Genomic DNA, 17,904 nt, shown 5'->3' with positions numbered 1-17,904 from the left:
TGGTAGCCAGAAAAAAATCCTTTCAGGGCTGCAGCATGCATTATGCCACACAGAGACCTCTAACCACAAACATACACCACTTCCATTGCAGCCCGCGTGTTTTGGTGCAGTTAAAAACCATGTGCCATGTTTACCCAGCACTGCAGGAGGCATAGGTAAGTCACCATTGAGGCAGGGTGCAATATACCTCATTTGAGGACCTATCTGCATTAGCAGACAGGCCCCTCTAATATCTAAGGCCATTTAGATATTTTAAGTGCACAGTAAGGCCATACAGAGTGTATGGTCTAAAAACTGGTCAATACGAGTTACCTAGCACCATAATGGCTTTACTGAATCCTGGGAGGTTTGGTATCAAACATCTCAGAATCATAAACCTGCATCGGTTCCAGTGTCAGATTTATTATTCCATGCACTCAGTGGTCCCTTCTAGAGATGACCCCTGGACCAAGCCAACCACTGGTGGGTTCCTGACTGGTAAACACCACCCTGCCACCACAAGACACGTTTCTGGGACCCTGGGTTGGGAAGCTTTCGCTCCCTGGGCCCAGAAACAAGGCCATGCCTGGGGAGAGGTGTTCACACACCCCAGGTCAGGAAGAGCCATCTGTGGTAGGGGAGCTTCAAAGGCCTTGCCGACTTTGCAACACAACCCCCAGCCTTTCCTGCTATCAGGAGCAGGTCCCCTTCGTATTCCCCCCCCTCCTTTTCGGCAGGAAGACAGGAAAAATTACAACGGCCCAGAAGGGGTTCCCACCTCTGCCAACTCCACCCCTCAGGTGGGGAGGCAAGGTGAAGCACACTCTTCAGTGCCCACCATTTTGCAGATGTGACGCACCCTCCAATCAGGGTTAGGGATTGTGCCCACTTCCCCACGTGGGGTGAGCACACCACAGGTGTAACCACCCTAAAGTCAGTAGCCCATTCACTACTGACCCAGAGACCCCTAACACACCCCTTAAATACAGTATTTAGGAGGCAGCCCTGAACCCAGCTTCCTGCAATCTACAAATAAGGACAGAAGAAGTCACAGCAGAGGAGACTGTAGAGAAGACCTGACTTGGGCCCCAGCCCTACCAGCCTGTCTGCAGTTTCCAGAGATCCTGTGCCAAAAGTTGACCTTTCCTGCAGCCAGCAACCTACAGAACCCCTGGGAGGACAGACTGCCTTCAACAAAGACTGCATCTCCTGCGAACAAGCAGCTCTGTTCAAAAGAAACTCCAAAGAAAGACACAGAACCTGCTGAGGAAGAAGAAACTGGACGCCTAGAACTACCACTGCACTGGTCGCCTACAGCCAGAGTCCAAGTGGCCCACCAGTCCCAGCAGGGTACTCCAGTGCTTCATAGTCGGAGTCCACGGTGGGTTGCTACCTCCAGGACTCCCAGACTTTGCCAGCAGCCTCTGTACGGGCACCCCCCCCCCCCCCGACCACCACTTCACATATATACACACATCTTTTACACTATTCTACACTAGAAGACTCACACCCACATTTCATAAACGGCATTTTATATAAAAGATCTCCAGCACAGAGCCCCCTTTAAGGGTGGCTGTCTGGCAACGCAGCACCGACCCGAGGAGCTTCCCCTATGATGAAGCATGACACCCTTCTGGGTGTGTGAGGGCTCTTACTCCTGAGGGATCAATCCGGCTGTGCCCCTCCGAATTAGTCAGTCCATAATCTATTCCATTTCCTTAACCTGCATCCTTCTATAAACAGAACTGCATACCCTTGTTGCTACGGCCAAAGGGAGAAATCAACCCTGTATCAGGGGGGGAAGAGTCGAGCCCACAGGTCACCTTTAGATCCATGTATAAGCTGGCATTGCTATAATGTGAGGGCATATCATCCTCATCACCACTGTCATCTCAAAGTGGTGTACTCTGGTCAGAATCCGAACCAAAAAGAGCCTTTGAAGACTACTCCATAGAAGTGGCATTATATTGTCAGAACGAGTGTGTGCAGGAACGGTGTGCGTTGAAGTAGTCAGAGTGACCTCAATCAGGGCAGGACACAAGAGTCTGCACCGCCCCCCTCTAGCGACAGAAATGTCCGTGAAAGAGTTGATGAAAGGGGGACCAGTGCATGTCTTGGATCCAGAATGAGTCAGTACCTAAATCTGTGCAGAATCCAAGAGACCGGTTCAAAAAATCAGCAGCATGGCCTCCTTTAAGATCTGGACTTGAAGAGTTGCTAAGGTCCAGAAACTTGAGTGCATCAGGATCAACTGGGGGGCTGCTTCCTCAATCAAGGATGAGGAGTGAGACTGACTGGCACCTCAATGCCTTTGTAATTTCTTTAGAGTGGTAACATGGGGTTGAGTCCCACTTCACCCATTTACATTTCCTCTTCAAACTGGCATTTGACTTAGACAACTTAAACCGGAAAACGAAAAAATATCTGTTGCAGAATCCGCCTTGAGAGGAGCAGGTTGATGCCCTTGACTTGGAGCTGGATGTTGAATGTTTGCCAACGACCGCTTACCTTCCTGATTGTGGCTCGCCTTTGGGTACATAAGGGCATACTCACTGCATAACTTGGAGTTATGCTCAAGCCCAAACACCAAAGGAACACCTTATTTGGGTCAGTTACCGACATCTGTTTGACAGTCACTGCATAGTTTGAAACCTGTAGTTTTTAGGTGGGGGTATCAGTTCCTGGCTCACTAGAATCAATTTGAAAATATTCAAGAACCAATAGAAGATTGGGAAAGAAGCTCTGGATCCGCGCTAAACAGTGCAGAAAGAAAGGAACCGATGTTGACACAGCGAGGGATCGCACATGCGGCTCCACTTTGTCACTTCCAGGGTGGGACAAATGCAACATGGAGTCACATGGTTCCGCCTAACAGTGCTACTATGAAATCTTTCAGAACCCAGTGTGGCGCCTGTGGAATATTATAAAGGTGAAGGAGGGGTAGAGGAGGGGGAGAGGGGGGGGGGGGGTAGGGAGATCTCAAAACCTAGGTCTATAAACCACTTAGAAAATTGCATTTATATCAGAGTATAAATAAGAAGGAAACTTACGAACACTGGAAACAAGTGGGAAAAGAACAAAACAAATCGAGAAATCAACAAAACATACAACACGAGATGCAAAGAGACCGGGTTGATCACAGCAACACTGCAGTGGCACAACTGCCAGTGGCCTGGGATAAACAAGACAGAATGTTTGTATGCAGAGTAGTTTGCTACTTCATAATGCTCATCACAACAAGTATGCTTTACCTGTCAAAATCATCATCTTCAAGCTCATCAGCATTGGCCCATTCTTCGTCATCTTCTAAATCAACCATCATGGCCAACATCTGAGGGACTAAAGTAACAAAAACAAAAATGTCAACCAGTAGGTTTCCAATCTTCACAAATTGTAATTCAATAACTTAATATTTAGATCAGAAGAGGCCATGGCAGAATAGTCTTTTCATCGTGACAATGAAGTCTAGTTTTTAGACCAACAAAGTCAAATTATAATAATGCTAATAACCTGTAACACTTGACTTGCATATTAACCATCACAGGCACATATTCTTGGTGCAACAGCATACAAGACAACCAAACCCCCCCCCCCCTAACATCTGTTCCATTGAGGAAACGGGACTTCAGCCGAGATTCCCCCCCCCCCCCCCTGCAGCCCTCCCCTGCAACTTCAAGGAAGCCGCTTTGTTTTTTTGAGCAAGAGGGTTATTTTCCAACGGTGCTGCAACCTCTCCTTTAGTAGAATAAGCACCCAGGATTAGTAGAGTGTTAGTCTTTAGCAAGACATTAGGTATGCACCTGTGGGTACTTACTGAATGAGAAACATGCTCTTAATGAAAACACTTTACATAAATACTACTCCTGATTTTTTTTCCTCCATTCTGTCTTTACACACCTCTTGGCAGGAATTCAGAGGAATTTTCAAAATGTAATTTGGAGGGGGAAAAAATAACTTAAATGGACATTTATAGTGTTTACAAAGTAGAACTTTGCCATCTCAAAAATCTTTTAGTTTTCCTCTCCAGAATTGGAATCTTATCAGCCACACCTTTCCAACGCAAGTGTGGTGCAACTGCCAATTTGGGAATCAGCAGTATGGTTTCTATATCCTTTGTCTTCGGCCATAATATTCGGATGTCCTTCTGTGAGAAGACTAGTGCACCAGTAAACAGCTGCTATTAACTCCACCTTCCCCTACTGAAATGTCCTACTCAAAATAGCGTAGTTGCTAACCCCACCCACTTTTCCTCTTTCTACCCTAAACATGCTTGCCATGAAAATCAGTTAAACCACTTCCTTATTTAGAAGGCTCTTACTCATACCAAAGGAGAAGTGTTAAGGAATACAGAAGTTATGGATCTCATTTTGATGAAGACACTATCAATGGCGCGGAGTGCTTGTGTGCCATGAACCTGGGCAGACCTCATGGGCACCAGCCTGCTCTTTCAACATGTGCCCAGGGGCTTTAAAACCGCTTTTAGATTAAGCCGGACACCCTTATAAATTAGTAAACATCCTGCTTTCTTCATGCCAGAGAACTTGAGTACCAGTGCACTTTGTTCAGGTTAAGTAAAGCCATTAAGAATCTCGCGCATCAGTCCAGGATATCCTCCAAAGAGCCTTGAAGTTCCAGGACCGGAGATAAACAGCAAAATGACTCGCAGCCTTTCCCAAATCCCTCCTAGATTCCCTGGTTATCGACTCACAGTTCCTACTGAACTCTACAGTGAAGGACTCAATTAACCGGTGACAATTTGACACCCACTGCATCTGGCCACCTTAAGGTGACACACTGGCCTTCCCTACCAAACAGGTACAGCCCCTTTTGCGCATAAAATAATGCGCAGTCAGAGTGAAGCAGAAGTACACCATGCTAGCCAAACAAAAGCACTGCTTCTGCCTACAGGGACCACAAGGACTCTGAGGAAGTGCCCTCTTTCTTGCATGGTATGCCACCACTTTTAGCTGAATTGCTGATGTACTTTTGAGTGTGCCCTGGGTTCCTGCCAATCAGGTACACAGAGCCTGTGTTCCTTCCCTAAAACTGCATTGAAGCCTAAACCCAATTGGCATCTCTGGCCACATGTCAGCCCCTGGTAAATGGTACCTTAGGTACCCAGGGCCCTGTGACCATAGAAGGCCCCTGAGGGCTGCAGCAATTATTGTGCCACCCTTCGAGGCCCTGTACCCTGACACACACACACTGCCTTTGCAGGCTGAGTGTCTTGGTGTAGAACAAAACCGAGTTGACATGGCACACATCCCTGTGTGCCATGCCCACAAACACTGCCCTGGCATACCCGTCACCCCTCTAGCTGGGTGCACTATGCCAGTGGTGTGGATACAGGTGCATGAGCCCTGTGGCCCTACATTACCCAGGTCCATTCCTGGGCACTGTAAGTGCAGTGCTGCCATTAAGAGTATGTGGTGCTCGGAGGTTGTCATTACCAACTCCACAGCACCATGATGGCTACACTGAAGACTGAAGTTTAGTATCAAACTTTTCAGCACATTAAATCCCACACTGGCGTCAGTGTGGGTTTAATGTACAATGCACGACACAGGGCAACTCAGAGTTGCCCCCTGAAACTAACCAACAACCCGTGTCCTGATTGAGAGGCTGCATAGGCTGCCACCCAGCACACAGGTTGCTGGCCCCCTGGGTAGAGCCATCCGCTCTCGTGCACCTGCAACAATGCATATCCTGGGGCAAGGTGCCAAGTCTCCTCCCCCAGGATGGGCAGGGGAAGCTTCAAAGGCATGCCACCTTTGTGAGCCTCCCCAGACCACTTGCTGTACTCAGCAACTTGTCCCCACCGGTTCAGACCCCCACTCTGGTGGGAATACCCAAGGGAGGAATTGGGTGTGCCAGCCTCTGCCAACCCCACCCCTCAGGTGGGAGAGGCTAGGTAAAGCACGACTCCAGGCTCTCGCCATCTTGAGGATGGGGAGCCCTACCCAATCAGACTAGGCTCCTGCCCCCTCTCCCACTAGAGAGTGGCAGGATAGGGGATATACTTACGCCAGGAAAGTGACCCATTGGTCCCTGACCTTTCCCTACCTGTAACGCCCCTAAATTTAGTATTTAGGGGCACCCTGAACCTTCCTTCCTCAGATCCCGAAACAAGAAGAAGAAAATAAAGACCTGCCGTGCAGCTGCTAACAAGAGGACAACACCAACTGACTTGGCCACAGGCCTACAGGCCTGTCGACCCTCGAACCTGCTCCTGCTAAAACCCCAGCGTCTTCAGTGGTCAGCAACCTCGAAAACCCCGGAGGACCAGACTGCCTTGCTCATCTAAAGACTGGGACTCCCACGAGCAGTGGTTCTGCTCAAACAAGCATCAACCCCTCTGGTGCCAGCCAGGAACCGCGGAACCAGAACACTCAGGAACCGCGAATCCAGAACACTCAGGAACCGCCGAGCCCGGCCTGTGCCTGAGTGAGCAAAGACGAGGACGTCCCCCCAGCGACTGACCAAGAATGCAGCACCCAAGGACCCTCTCGACGCCTGCAGCCTCAACTCCAGGGACCCCCCCCCCCCCCCCAGCGCGACCAGAAGAGGGTAAGATTTCCCAACGCCAAAAGACACCCCGGCGCCTGCGGCCCCCTGTGCCCAGCTCTTGGGTGCCTGTGAGAAAGTGGCTCTGTATATACTGTTCCTTAATAGGTACAGGGTGTACAGAGTCCACAGTCCCCCAGGGTTTGACAGAGGTTAAAGTTAGATATAACCTTACTCTCTAAAGTGATAGCTTGGTCGAGCAGTAAGGCAGTATCAGAGGACAGTGTAAAGCATTTGTTGTACACACTCAGTCAGCAAATGGTCACACACTCAATAACTGAACTCTAGGCCAATGGTTTATATATAAAAAAATTTATGCTCGTTTTATTTTAGAACCAACACTTGGATTTAAAATATACTTTCTTAGCAGGAGAGGTTTCATATAAATACTTTTGCAATATGCAATAGACTTTTGTAAACAGTTACAAGTGGTTGCAGTGGGCAACTATTTTTAAACAATACATTGAGCTCAATGGCAAATTCAAGTTATTTGCAACAGATTACTTTTTAGATTACTTTTGGAATTCCAGGACTGGATCCTAGATTCAGTTCTGGGTCAGTTCTCAGAATCAAGTGATGAAAGTCGACCTAATTACTGTAATGCTTTTTAAACAATATTTAGCTATTTTAAAAGTTGACACTTAGAAAATATTTCAGAGAAAACAGTCAATGATTCCCCATGGAAGAAAATTCAGGTTACAGGTACAGTATGTTCTCGTTACTTTTGTAATCCAGTACTGGGTGCCTAGACTCAGTACTGGGACCTTTATCCAAAACAGGTAAGTAATTACGTTTTCAGATATTTTACGATTTTTGAAGACTATTTAAAGATTGCAGAAATCGACACTTAGAAGAAATTTCACAGAAAAACAGTCAATGGTTTCCTATGGAAGAAAATTGGGTTACGGGTAAGTACAGTTGTAAGTATTTTTCAGAGTCAGTGCTGGGCACCAAGATCCAGCACTGGGAGCTCACCTAAGAGCAGGTGAGTGATTTCGTTTTTGTCACTCGGCTGATTTTTGATTAATATTTTAAGATTTGAGAAGTCCACACTTAGAAGAAATTTCAGGAAAAAGCCAGTCAATGTTACCCTAGGAGGAAAATGAAGTTAGCGGTTTAAGGGTAAGTACTCGACTGGCAGAGTTGAGGTACTGGGCACAGACTCCGGGGTCTCCCGGGGTCAGCTAGGTACAGTTGGTTCACCCTCAGCGGCTCTAGGGCGGCCGGGTGCAGAGAGAGTTAGGCCCAATGTTATCCTATGAGGGATAGGGGGGCCTTGGTTAGTGGCTGCTGACTGGCAAGCCACGCAGCTGTGGGAGCTGGGCTCCTGGTCACTTACTCAGGGCAAGTGGGGAAGTAGGTTAGAGTAGAGTTTTCACTGCCAGGGCCACTCGGGCGGCTGGCTGCAGGGTGCTTTTGAGCAGTCAGGCGCTCAATTGATTTCTATGGGAAATCTCCGGTTAGGAAAAAGACTGCAGGCTCGGGGACGAGGACTCTTCAGGTGCCACCACCACTTCGAGGGGTAAGTTGGGTAGTTGGAGGATAGGTAGGTACCCCAGGATTGGGCACAGAGGGCCGTGGGTCGCCGGGTGTAGGGGTGCCTTTTGATGTCGGAAATCTTACCCTCTTGTTGATCGCGGTTGGGGTGGCACTCTGTTCTGAGGCTGCAAGCTTTTTCAGGATAGTCGAGGGGGGTCCTTGGGTGCCAGACTCTGGGTCACAGTCGCGGTGGGGTCGTCCTCGTGGGTTTAGTTCACTCCGGCACCGGCCAGGCTTGGCGGGTGCAGAGTGGGCTGGGATCGCGGTTCCGGGCTGCTGCCAGGGGTGAAAGGTAGGTTCTGAGTAGAGCCTCTACTCATGGGAGTCCCAGGGGATCAGAGTTCAAAGGTAGCCAGGTCCTCCGGGGTTTCTGAGGTTGCTGGCCACAAGAGATGCCGGGTTTGGAGCAGGAAAAAGTCAGAGGTCGCCAGGCCGGTAGGGCTGGGGCCAAAGCAGTTGGTGTCTCCCTCTCCTTTGCAGCTGCAGGGCAGGTCTTCTTTTCTTCTCGCTCTTCTTGTAGTTTCGGAATCTGGGGAAGGAAGGTTCAGGGTGCCCCTAAATACTAGATTTAGGTGTGTTACAGGTAGGTGAAGGCCAGGGACCAATGGGTCCTTGTCCTGGGGTGGGTACACACCCTATCCTGCCCCTCTCCTGTGGGAGGGGGGCAGTAGCCTAATCCTGATAGGGTAGGGCCTCCCATCTTCAAGATGGCGAGAGCCCGGAGATGTGCTTCACCTCGCCTCCCCCACCTGAGGGGTGGGGTGGGCAGGCTGGCACATCCACAGTCCTTGTATGGGGTTTCCGGCCAAGCTTCCCGCCAGAGTGGGGGGTTGCAGTGGCCTGGGGAAACTCCAAATGGCAGCCTGCCTTTGAAGCTTCCCTTTGCTCATCCTGGGGGAGGAGATTTCTCACCTCACCCAGGATGTGCATTGTTGCAGGCCCGGGAGAGCAGGGGCTCTCCCACCCAGGGGTCCAGCAACGTGTCTGCTGTGTGGCAGCCTGGGCAGCCTCAGAGCAGACGTGGATTGTAAGTTAGCTGTAAGGGGGCATCTCTAAGATGCCCTTTGGGGTGCTTAGTACATTAAATCCTACACTGGCATCAGTGTGGGTTCAATGTGCTGAGAAGTTTGATACCAAACTTCCCAGGCTTCAGTGTTGCCAATATGGTGCTGTGGAGCTAGTGTTTGACAAGCTCTCAGCACCATGTACTCTTAAATGACAGCACTGCACTTAGTGCCCAGGAATGGACCCGGGTACTGTAGGGGCACAGGGCTCCTGCTCCTGTGCCCACACCATAGGCGTAATGCACCCAGCTAGAGGGGTGGCTGACATATGCCTTGGCAGTGTAGGTGATGGGCATGGTACACAGTGATGTGTGCCATGTCGACTCTCGTTTTGTCCTGCACCCAGACACTCAGCCTGCAAGGGCAGTGTGTGTGTAAGGGTACAGGGCCTCTGAGGGTGGCACAATGAGTGCTGCAGCCCTTAGAGGCCTTCCCTGGCCACAAGGCCCTGGGTACCTAGGGTACCATTTACTAGGGGCTGACATGTGGCTAGGGTTTGCCAATTTGGAGTTTGTGTGGTTTAAGGAAGGAACATAGGCCCTGGGCACCTGATTGGCAGGAACCCAGGGTACACTCAATTGAAGTACATTCAGCAATTTAGCAAAAAGTGGGGGCATACCATGCAAGAAAGATGGCACTTTCTAACACCTGGGGAAAATCCTAGAGGCGGCAGGCCTTTGAGGCTTCCCTTTGCTCATCCTGGGGGAGGAGATCTATCACCTCACCCAGGATGTGCATTGTTGCAGGCCCGGGAGAGCAGGGGCTCTCCCACCCAGGGGTCCAGCAACATGTCTGCTGTGTGGCAGCCTGGGCAGCCTCAGAGCAGACGTGGATTGTAGGTTAGTTGTAAGGGGGCATCTCTAATATGCCCTCTGGGGTGCTTGGTACATTAAATCTCACACTGGCATCAGTGTGGGTTTAATGTGCTGAGAAGTTTGATACCAAACTTCAGTCTTTAGTGTTGCCATTATGGTGCTGTGGAGCTCGTGTTTGACGAGCTCTCAGCACCATGTACTCTTAAATGGCAGCACTGCACACAGTGCCCGGGAATGGACCCGGGTACTGTAGGGGCACAGGGCTCCTGCTCCTGTGCCCACATCATGTGCATAAGGCACCCAGCCAGAGGGGTGGCTGACATATGCCTTGGCAGTGTGGGTGTTGGGCATGGCACACAGATGTGTGCCATGTCGACTCTTCATTTTGTCCTGCACCCAGACACTCAGCCTGCAAAGGCAGTGTGTGTGTATGTGTGTGTGTGTGTGTAAGGGTACAGGGCCCCTAAGGGTGGCACAATGAGTGCTGCAGCCCTTAGGGGTCTTCTCTGGTCACAAGGCCCTGGGTACCATTTACTAGGGGCTGACATGTGGCCAGGGTTTGCCAATTTGGAGTTTGTGTGTTTTAAGGAAGGAACATAGGCCTGGGCACCTGATTGGCAGGAGTCCAGGGTACACTCAGCCAAAGTACATTCAGCAATTTAGCAAAAAGTGGGGGCATACCATGCAAGAAAGAGGGCACTTTCTCACATGCGCTCTTTACGACCATGTTGTAAGCCCCAATATCATCTGGCGGCGAAGGCCTCCAAGGATAAGTCTCCACGGGCTCTTCTGGATTTTTGGCGTCGAGGTCCTGCCATTCCAGGTCTTGCGTCGTCGACTGCGTCGAGCCGTAGTTAGATTGCGGTTGCTCCTCTTCTTCTCCCTCATAGTAGAGATCATCTTCCTCTTCTTCGGGAGGTTGACTGCTCTTCGGCGTCGAACTCGTCCTGCTCTTCGACCTTGAGGATAACCGTCGGTGGTTTTGTTGGGATTGTGAATTTCTTGATCTTCTCGTCGAATTCCTTCTTCCTTTGAAGGATGCTCTCCATCTCCGCCTCGAGCCTTCTCTTTTTCTTCTCCATTTCGGAGGCATATTCGGCGTCGAGCGCTGGCCTTTGACTGAGCTTGCGTCGACGCGACATTGTCCTTCGTCGTCGAACGCCCAACCTCGTGGGCCGGTTTTGACTAACTTTGTTTTTCGGCGGCCTTCGGCACCTGGGAGTCCTTCTCGAAGGATCCGCTGGGCCTTTCTTCCTGGGATCCACTCACGGTCGTCGAAATTTTCAGCGCCGGTGTTCCTTTCGAGGACTTAGACTCTGGTTTTCGAGAGTCAGTCTCTGGTTTTTCGGGGCCCTTTCGGGGTTTTTGTGCTAGACGTCTCTACCTTGTCAGACGTCTTCTTATCGGTCTCTGCGACCGTGAAGTCATCAGGTCCCTCAGCGACGTTGTCATAGTCGGTGGAGAGGCCCAGGTCATACAGAGACGGGGCCTTACCCTTGCCTTCCATGTTGTAGTTGGCTCTCCTCTGCCTCTCTCTCACCCGGAGTGTCTTCGGTGTGAAGGCTGAGCAGGCGTTGCAGTCTTTGCTCTCGTGGTTGTGAGAAAGTGGCTCTGTATATACTGTTCCCTAATAGGTACAGGGTGTACAGAGTCCACAGTCCCCCAGAGGCTGATAGAGGTCAAAGTTAGGTATGACCTTACTCTCAAAAGTGGTAGCTTGGTCGAGCAGTAAGGCAGTACCAGAGGACAGTGTAAAGCATTTATTATACACACTCAGTCAGCAAATGGTTTCACACACAATAACTGAACTCTAGGCCAATGGTTTATATATATAAAATATATGCTTGTTTTATTTTTAGAACCACAAAGGGGATAAAAGGAATATGCTACTTACCAGTATGCATCTGTTCTTGGCATGTAGAGCTGCAGAGTTGTACACTTAGCATAGATCGCCATCTGGTGTTGGGCCCGGATGTTTGCAGTTTGTTTTTCTTCTTGGACAGTCTTTGGAAGTCACGAGTTTGGTGACTCCTCCTTCGGTCCGTACTGCGCATGGGCTTCGGCTCCATCCTCAGATTGTTTTTCGCCAACAGGGAAATGATGGAGCTTAGTAATAACAGTGAGAAACCCATGTGTGTTGTATCTAAATAAGATGTACTGGAACGGATACAGGTAGCCGGGGAGGCGGGTGGGCGTGTACAACTCTGCAGCTCTACATGCCAAGAACAGATGCATACTGGTAAGTAGCATATTCCGTTTGAGGCATATGAGCTGCAGATTGTACACTTAGCATAGATTATATAGCAGTACCCAACCTTAGCGGCGACCACCGGTATCCGTTGCAGTGGTTTGAAAAAGTGTCTTTAGTACAGCCTGGCCCACTCTAGCTTGCTGCTTGGAATGCACATCTACACAGTAGTGTTTTGTGAATGTGTGCGGTGTAGACCATGTGGCTGCCTTGCATATGTCATCTAAGGGTATATTCCCTAGAAAAGCCATAGAAGCCCCTAACTTTCTTGTAGAATGGGCTTTAGGCGGAACAGATGTTCTTTTTGCCTTTTGATAGCAAATTTGTATGCATTTTACAATCCACCTAGCTATCCCTGATTTAGAAATGGGGTTGCCTTTATGTGGTGGAGAGAAGGAAACGAACAATTGTTTAGTCTTCCTGAAGGGTTGCGTTCTTTGTATGTAGTATAGCAAAGCCCTTTTCACATCGAGTGTGTGTAAGGCCCTTTCTGCAACAGATTGAGGTTGCGAGAAGAAGACAGGTAATTCCACCGATTGATTGAGATGGAAGGGGGAAATGACCTTGGGCAGAAACTTCGGATTTGTGCGAAGTATGACCTTGCTGTGATGTATTTGTATGAAGGGTTCCTGTATAGTGAACGCTTGTATTTCACCAACCCTTCTAAGGGAAGTGATAGCTACGAGAAAAGCTGTTTTCCAGGTGAGAAACTGTAGCTCGCATTTATGCATTGGTTCGAAGGGCGGACCCATTAGTCGTGTAAGAACTAAATTTAGATTCCATACAGGGGAAGGTGGTGCCCTGGGAGGAATTACTCGTTTAAGGCCTTCCATGAAGGCTTTAATAGCGGGCACTCTGAAGAGTGATAAATGCTGTCTGTTTTGTAGATAAGCAGCGATCGCTGCTAGGTGTAGGCGTATGGATGAATATGCCAGGTTACACATGTGAAGATGGAGCAGATAGCATATGATGTGCTGTATGGATGCATCTAAAGGGTTGATTGTATTGTTACGGCAGTAAATTACAAATCTTTTCCACTTTGCGGCATAGCATGCTCTAGTGGTAGGACGTCTGGCTTCCATGATGATGTTCATGCAATCAGGGGGAAGGTTAAGGTATCCGAATTCTAAGATTTCAGGAGGTTAAGGTATCCGAATTCTAAGATTTCAGGAGCCAGATCGCCAGGAGCCAGATCGCCAGGTTGAGCTGAGCTGGGTCCGGGTGCCTGATTTCTCCATGGTTCTGGGTTAGGAGGCATGGGGATAGGTGCAGTTTTTGATGTGGTACCACTGACAGTTGTAGTAGCGTGGTGTACCACGGCTGCCTGGCCCACGTCGGAGCTACTAGAATGAGTGTGAGGGAGTGTTGTTGTAGCTTCCTTACCACTAATGGAATTAGTGGGAGAGGTGGAAAGGCGTATGCAAATCTGCCTGACCAGTTCATCCATATCGCATTGCCCTTGGACAATGGGTGTGGGTATCTGGCGGCGAAGCTTGGGCATTTTTTGTTTTCGTGGGTGGCGAAGAGGTCTATCTGAGGATGCCCCCACTGTTGGAAGAATGGGTGAAGAACTTGTGGATGCAGTTCCCATTCGTGTAGTTGTTGCGTTTGTCTGCTGAGCAGATCTGCCATGGTGTTTTGTACGCCTGGAACGTGCTGTGCCAGGAGAAAGATGTTTTGGGGAATTGCCCATCTCCATATGCTCTGGGCTAAGCGGGAGAGCTGGGGAGAGTGTGTCCCCCCCCTGTTTTGGGATATAATACATTGCAGTCATGTTGTCTGTGCGAATGAGGACTGCTTTGCCCGAAATCTGTTTTTGGAAAGATTTTAGGGCTAGAAAGATCGCCAAGAGCTCCAGATGGTTGATGTGGAGCGATTTTTGCTGTGGTGTCCATAGACCTTGCATTGTGAGGTGTAGGAGGTGCGCTCCCCAGCCGGAGAGCGATGCGTCCGCTGTTAGAATCACCTGAGGAACCGGGTCCAGGAACGGCCGCCCTTTGGAAAGGTTTGTGGTGTTCCACCACTGCAGAGAGTGATGTGTGTGGCCGTCCACCAACACCAGATCCGTCAGCTGACCCTGGGCCTGGTTCCACTGTTGTGCTAGGCACTCTTGAAGTGGACGCATGTGGAGTCTTGCATGGGGCACTATGAAGATGCAAGACGCCATCATTCCTATGAGCTTCATAAACACTCTTGCTGGAAGAGTGTTGGGGAAGGATTGTTTTGCGTAAGGCTTGAATGCTTGTGATTCTGGCTGAGTTTGGATAGGCAATACCTTTGGAGGTGTCTATAGTGGCCCCGAGATATTGCTTTGTGTGAGATGGTATGAGGTGGGACTTTTGGTAGTTCACCGTGAAGCCTAGCTGGTGGAGCAGTTGGATGGTGCTGTTTGTATGTTGCACACATTGGTGGTAGGACGCGGCTTTTATCAGCCAGTCGTCTAAGTAAGGGAAGACGTGAATATGTTGACGTCTGAGGTGTGCTGCTACTACCGCTAGGCATTTGGTAAACACCCGTGGTGCGGTGGTGACCCCGAAGGGGAGAACCGTGAATTGGTAATGTTGCCCGTCCACCACGAACCTGAGGTATTTCCTGTGAGAGGGGTGTATTGGAATGTGAAAGTATGCGTCTTTCAGATCCAAGGTTGTGAGAAAGTCTCCCTGACAGAGGAGCGGGAGGACTTGTTGTAGGGTGACCATGTGGAAATGGTCTGAATGTATGTAGGCATTTAGAGGCCGGAGGTCCAGAATGGGCCTGAGGGTCCCGTCTTTCTTTGGTATTAAGAAATATAGGGAGTAAACCCCTAGATTTTGCTGATAGACGGGGACCTGCTCTATAGCGTGTTTTTGGAGGAGGGAGAGTACCTCCTGTTTGAGCAGTGTGGAATGTTCTTGAGACATTGGACGGTGCCTTGGTGGGATATTGGGTGGGGTAGATGTTAGCTCGAGACAGTACCCTGACCGAATGATTTGGGTCACCCATTTGTCCGATGTTATGGACTCCCATGCGTGGATAAAGTTTTGTAGTCTGCCCCCGACCGGAGTGGGATGGTCTGGGGGGAGCGGAGGGAAGTCATTGTGTGGGCGGGGTGGCAGAACGGGTGGTGTTAGTTTTGCCCCTGCCCTTATTGTTGTTGCCTCTGTAACCACCCCTTTGGTTGCCCTTTGAAAAGGTATTTTGAGGAGGGGACTTGTAGGAGGTAGAGGTGCTATCGGTGGAGAAGCCTCTGCCTGTGCCACGAAAGGAGGAGCGTCGAAAGGAACGTTTAGAGGCTTGTGTTTGGAGTGCCCCCATAGACTTTGCTGTGTCTGTGTCCTTTTTCATCTTTTCCAACGCTTCGTCTACCGTTGGCCCAAAGAGAGTTTGTTGGTCAAAGGGGTGATTGAGTATGGACGCCTGGACTTCAGGCTTGAACCCTGAGATCCTGAGCCAGGCATGGCGACGAAGCAGGACACTGGTATTTATGGCTCTAGAAGCAGTGTCGGCTGCATCGAGGGCACACTTAATGGAGGTGTTTGTAATTAGTTTACCCTCCTGTATTAGTTCATGAGCCCTACGCTTGTGTTTCTCGGGAAGGTGCTGCATAAGAGCCTCAAGTTCGTCGTAGTGTGCTCTGTCATAGCGCGCAAGTAGCGCTTGTGTGTTTGCAATGCGCCACATGTTTGCAGCTTGAGAGGCGGTGCGTTTGCCAGACGCGTCTAGGAGTTTGGATTCCTTGTCTGGCGGTGGGGCTTCTCCTGAGGACTGGGAGTTAGCCCGCTTTCTAGCTGTAGAGACAACTAGGGAATCTAAGGGAGCAGGGCCCTTAAGTGCCGCCTTGTACTTTTTCTCTATTCTAGGGTTTAGTACCCTGGCCCTGACAGGGTCTTTGAACACCTCTGCGGCATGCTTGGTGACACCCTTAAGCATGGGTAAAATAGATGTGGATTTGTCCTGTATGTCAAATGTGTCCAGTAAGAAGTCGTCTTCCACTGGTTCAGTGTGCATGTCCACCCCATGGTAGTGTGCTGCTCTCTGCACTAAATGATGAAACCCTAAGGAGTCCTCTGGAGGAGACGGCCTGGATGGGTATAGGTCGTCCTGAGGTATATCGGGTATATCAGGGTTATTGTAATCCTCCCATGGGTCTGGGGTCCCCGGTGGAGTGGGATCCATTGGGGCGTCCGCCGGGTAATTGTCCGGGTCCCCGTCGTCCGGATCTGGGGACGGGGTCGGAGAGTAATGAGGTAAAGGTGGCGGAGACCTGGGAGGGGGAGGGGGTGGAAGAGGTGGAGGAGGCAGGGGAGGCGGTAGTGGGGAGGGCACTCTGAGGGGAGAAGTAGCAGAGTCCTTCCGTTTGGGCGGTGGAGGAGGAGCCGGAGTATCAAGGCATCTTTTCTTGATAATTAAAGTCAATAGCCCAGTCTTTGGATCTTTGGACAGAGTCTTTTGTAAAGGGTCTGGTGTAAACAGAGCCAATGGTGCCGAATCGTCCGTCGGCACCGATGATTTCGGAACCGAGGGCTTCGATGGTTTCTGTGCGCCATGCTTTTTTGGGGCCTCCGGTTTTTTCGGCGTCGAGGGAGTTCTCGGCGCCGGGGCCGACTGATTTGTGTTTGGTCGGCGCCGAGAGTCTAGGCTTCGGCACCGGTGGCTTCAGAGTCGAGCTGGATATTACTTTCTTCGGTGCCGGATGCTGTTTTTCGGCACCGGGCGTCGGCTGGCTCGATCCCGAGCTGCCGTGAGACTTTGGAGGCTTCGACACCGGGCCCGAAGGTGGGGTGATAGAAGCTTTGGTCTTGGTTTTGCCCGGGCCAGCAGGCGAGGGTGTAACCTGAGTCTCTTTGGTTTTGGGCGCGGGGGTGGGAGGGGGCACAGTACTCACGACCCGCTGCGCCGGTGTGATGTCCTCCACGTCGGAGTCGTCGGCCTCGGAAGCGCTGACGTCTTCCTCCAGCTCGGTGTGTATTTGCCCCGAAGCTTCTGCGCCGTCTCCGAAGATGTCCGGTGGAGCTGCAGACGATGAGTGCGCCATGGTGCGTCGAGCTCTTCGATCCCGGATGGTGTTCTTCGATCGAAAAGACTTACAGGCGGGGCAGTCTCTGGCCTCGTGTTCTGGAGAGAGGCAAAGATTACACACCTGATGTAGGTCGGTGTGGGGAAATTTAGACCCACATTTTGGGCACTTTTTGAACGGAGTCCTTTCCATCGGCCGGGACCGGAGTCGAGGAGGGCCCGAAGGCCGGTGCCGATGTACGGGATGGAGAAAGTGCCGCTTCGAGAAAGGAAGATGATGATGAAGAAACTCGAAGAAACGAGGATTTTCCGTCGAGGCTGGAACCGTAGAAGTTCGAAGCCGGAGCACGAAGTATCACATCCGAGCCCAATGGCGGAAAAAAACCATCTGAGGATGGAGCCGAAGCCCATGCGCAGTACGGACCGAAGGAGGAGCCACCAAACTCGTGACTTCCAAAGACTGTCCAAGAAGAAAAACAAACTGCAAACATCCGGGCCCAACACCAGATGGCGATCTATGCTAAGTGTACAATCTGCAGCTCATATGCCTCGAACATATACTTTCTCAGAATGAGAGGTTGAATATAAATACTTTTGTCTTAGGCAATAAGTTTATATAAACAGTCACAGTTGGTTGCAATAAACAATCCTATTTCCTAAACATAACAATGCATTGAGCTCAATGGTAAATTCAGGTTAT

At 50.3% G+C, this 17,904-nt stretch overlaps 1 protein-coding gene across 1 annotated transcript in view; it reads right to left on the bottom strand.

Moving 5' to 3' along the window:
• Nucleotides 1-17,904, bottom strand: part of IPO5 (importin 5) — a 614,356-nt gene that overhangs the window by 439,965 nt on the left and 156,487 nt on the right. The window contains exon 9 of the mRNA XM_085622105.1: nt 3,231-3,318. Coding sequence (XP_085478231.1) covers nt 3,231-3,318 — 88 coding nt within the window. The remainder of the gene's footprint in view (nt 1-3,230; nt 3,319-17,904) is intronic.

The sequence above is a fragment of the Triturus cristatus genome, chromosome 8 (genome assembly GCF_964204655.1).
Source record: "Triturus cristatus chromosome 8, aTriCri1.1, whole genome shotgun sequence".
Taxonomy (NCBI): Eukaryota; Metazoa; Chordata; class Amphibia; order Caudata; family Salamandridae; genus Triturus; species Triturus cristatus.
The sequence above is the reverse complement of the archived record's forward strand: the minus strand, read 5'-3'. Positions and strand labels throughout refer to the sequence as shown.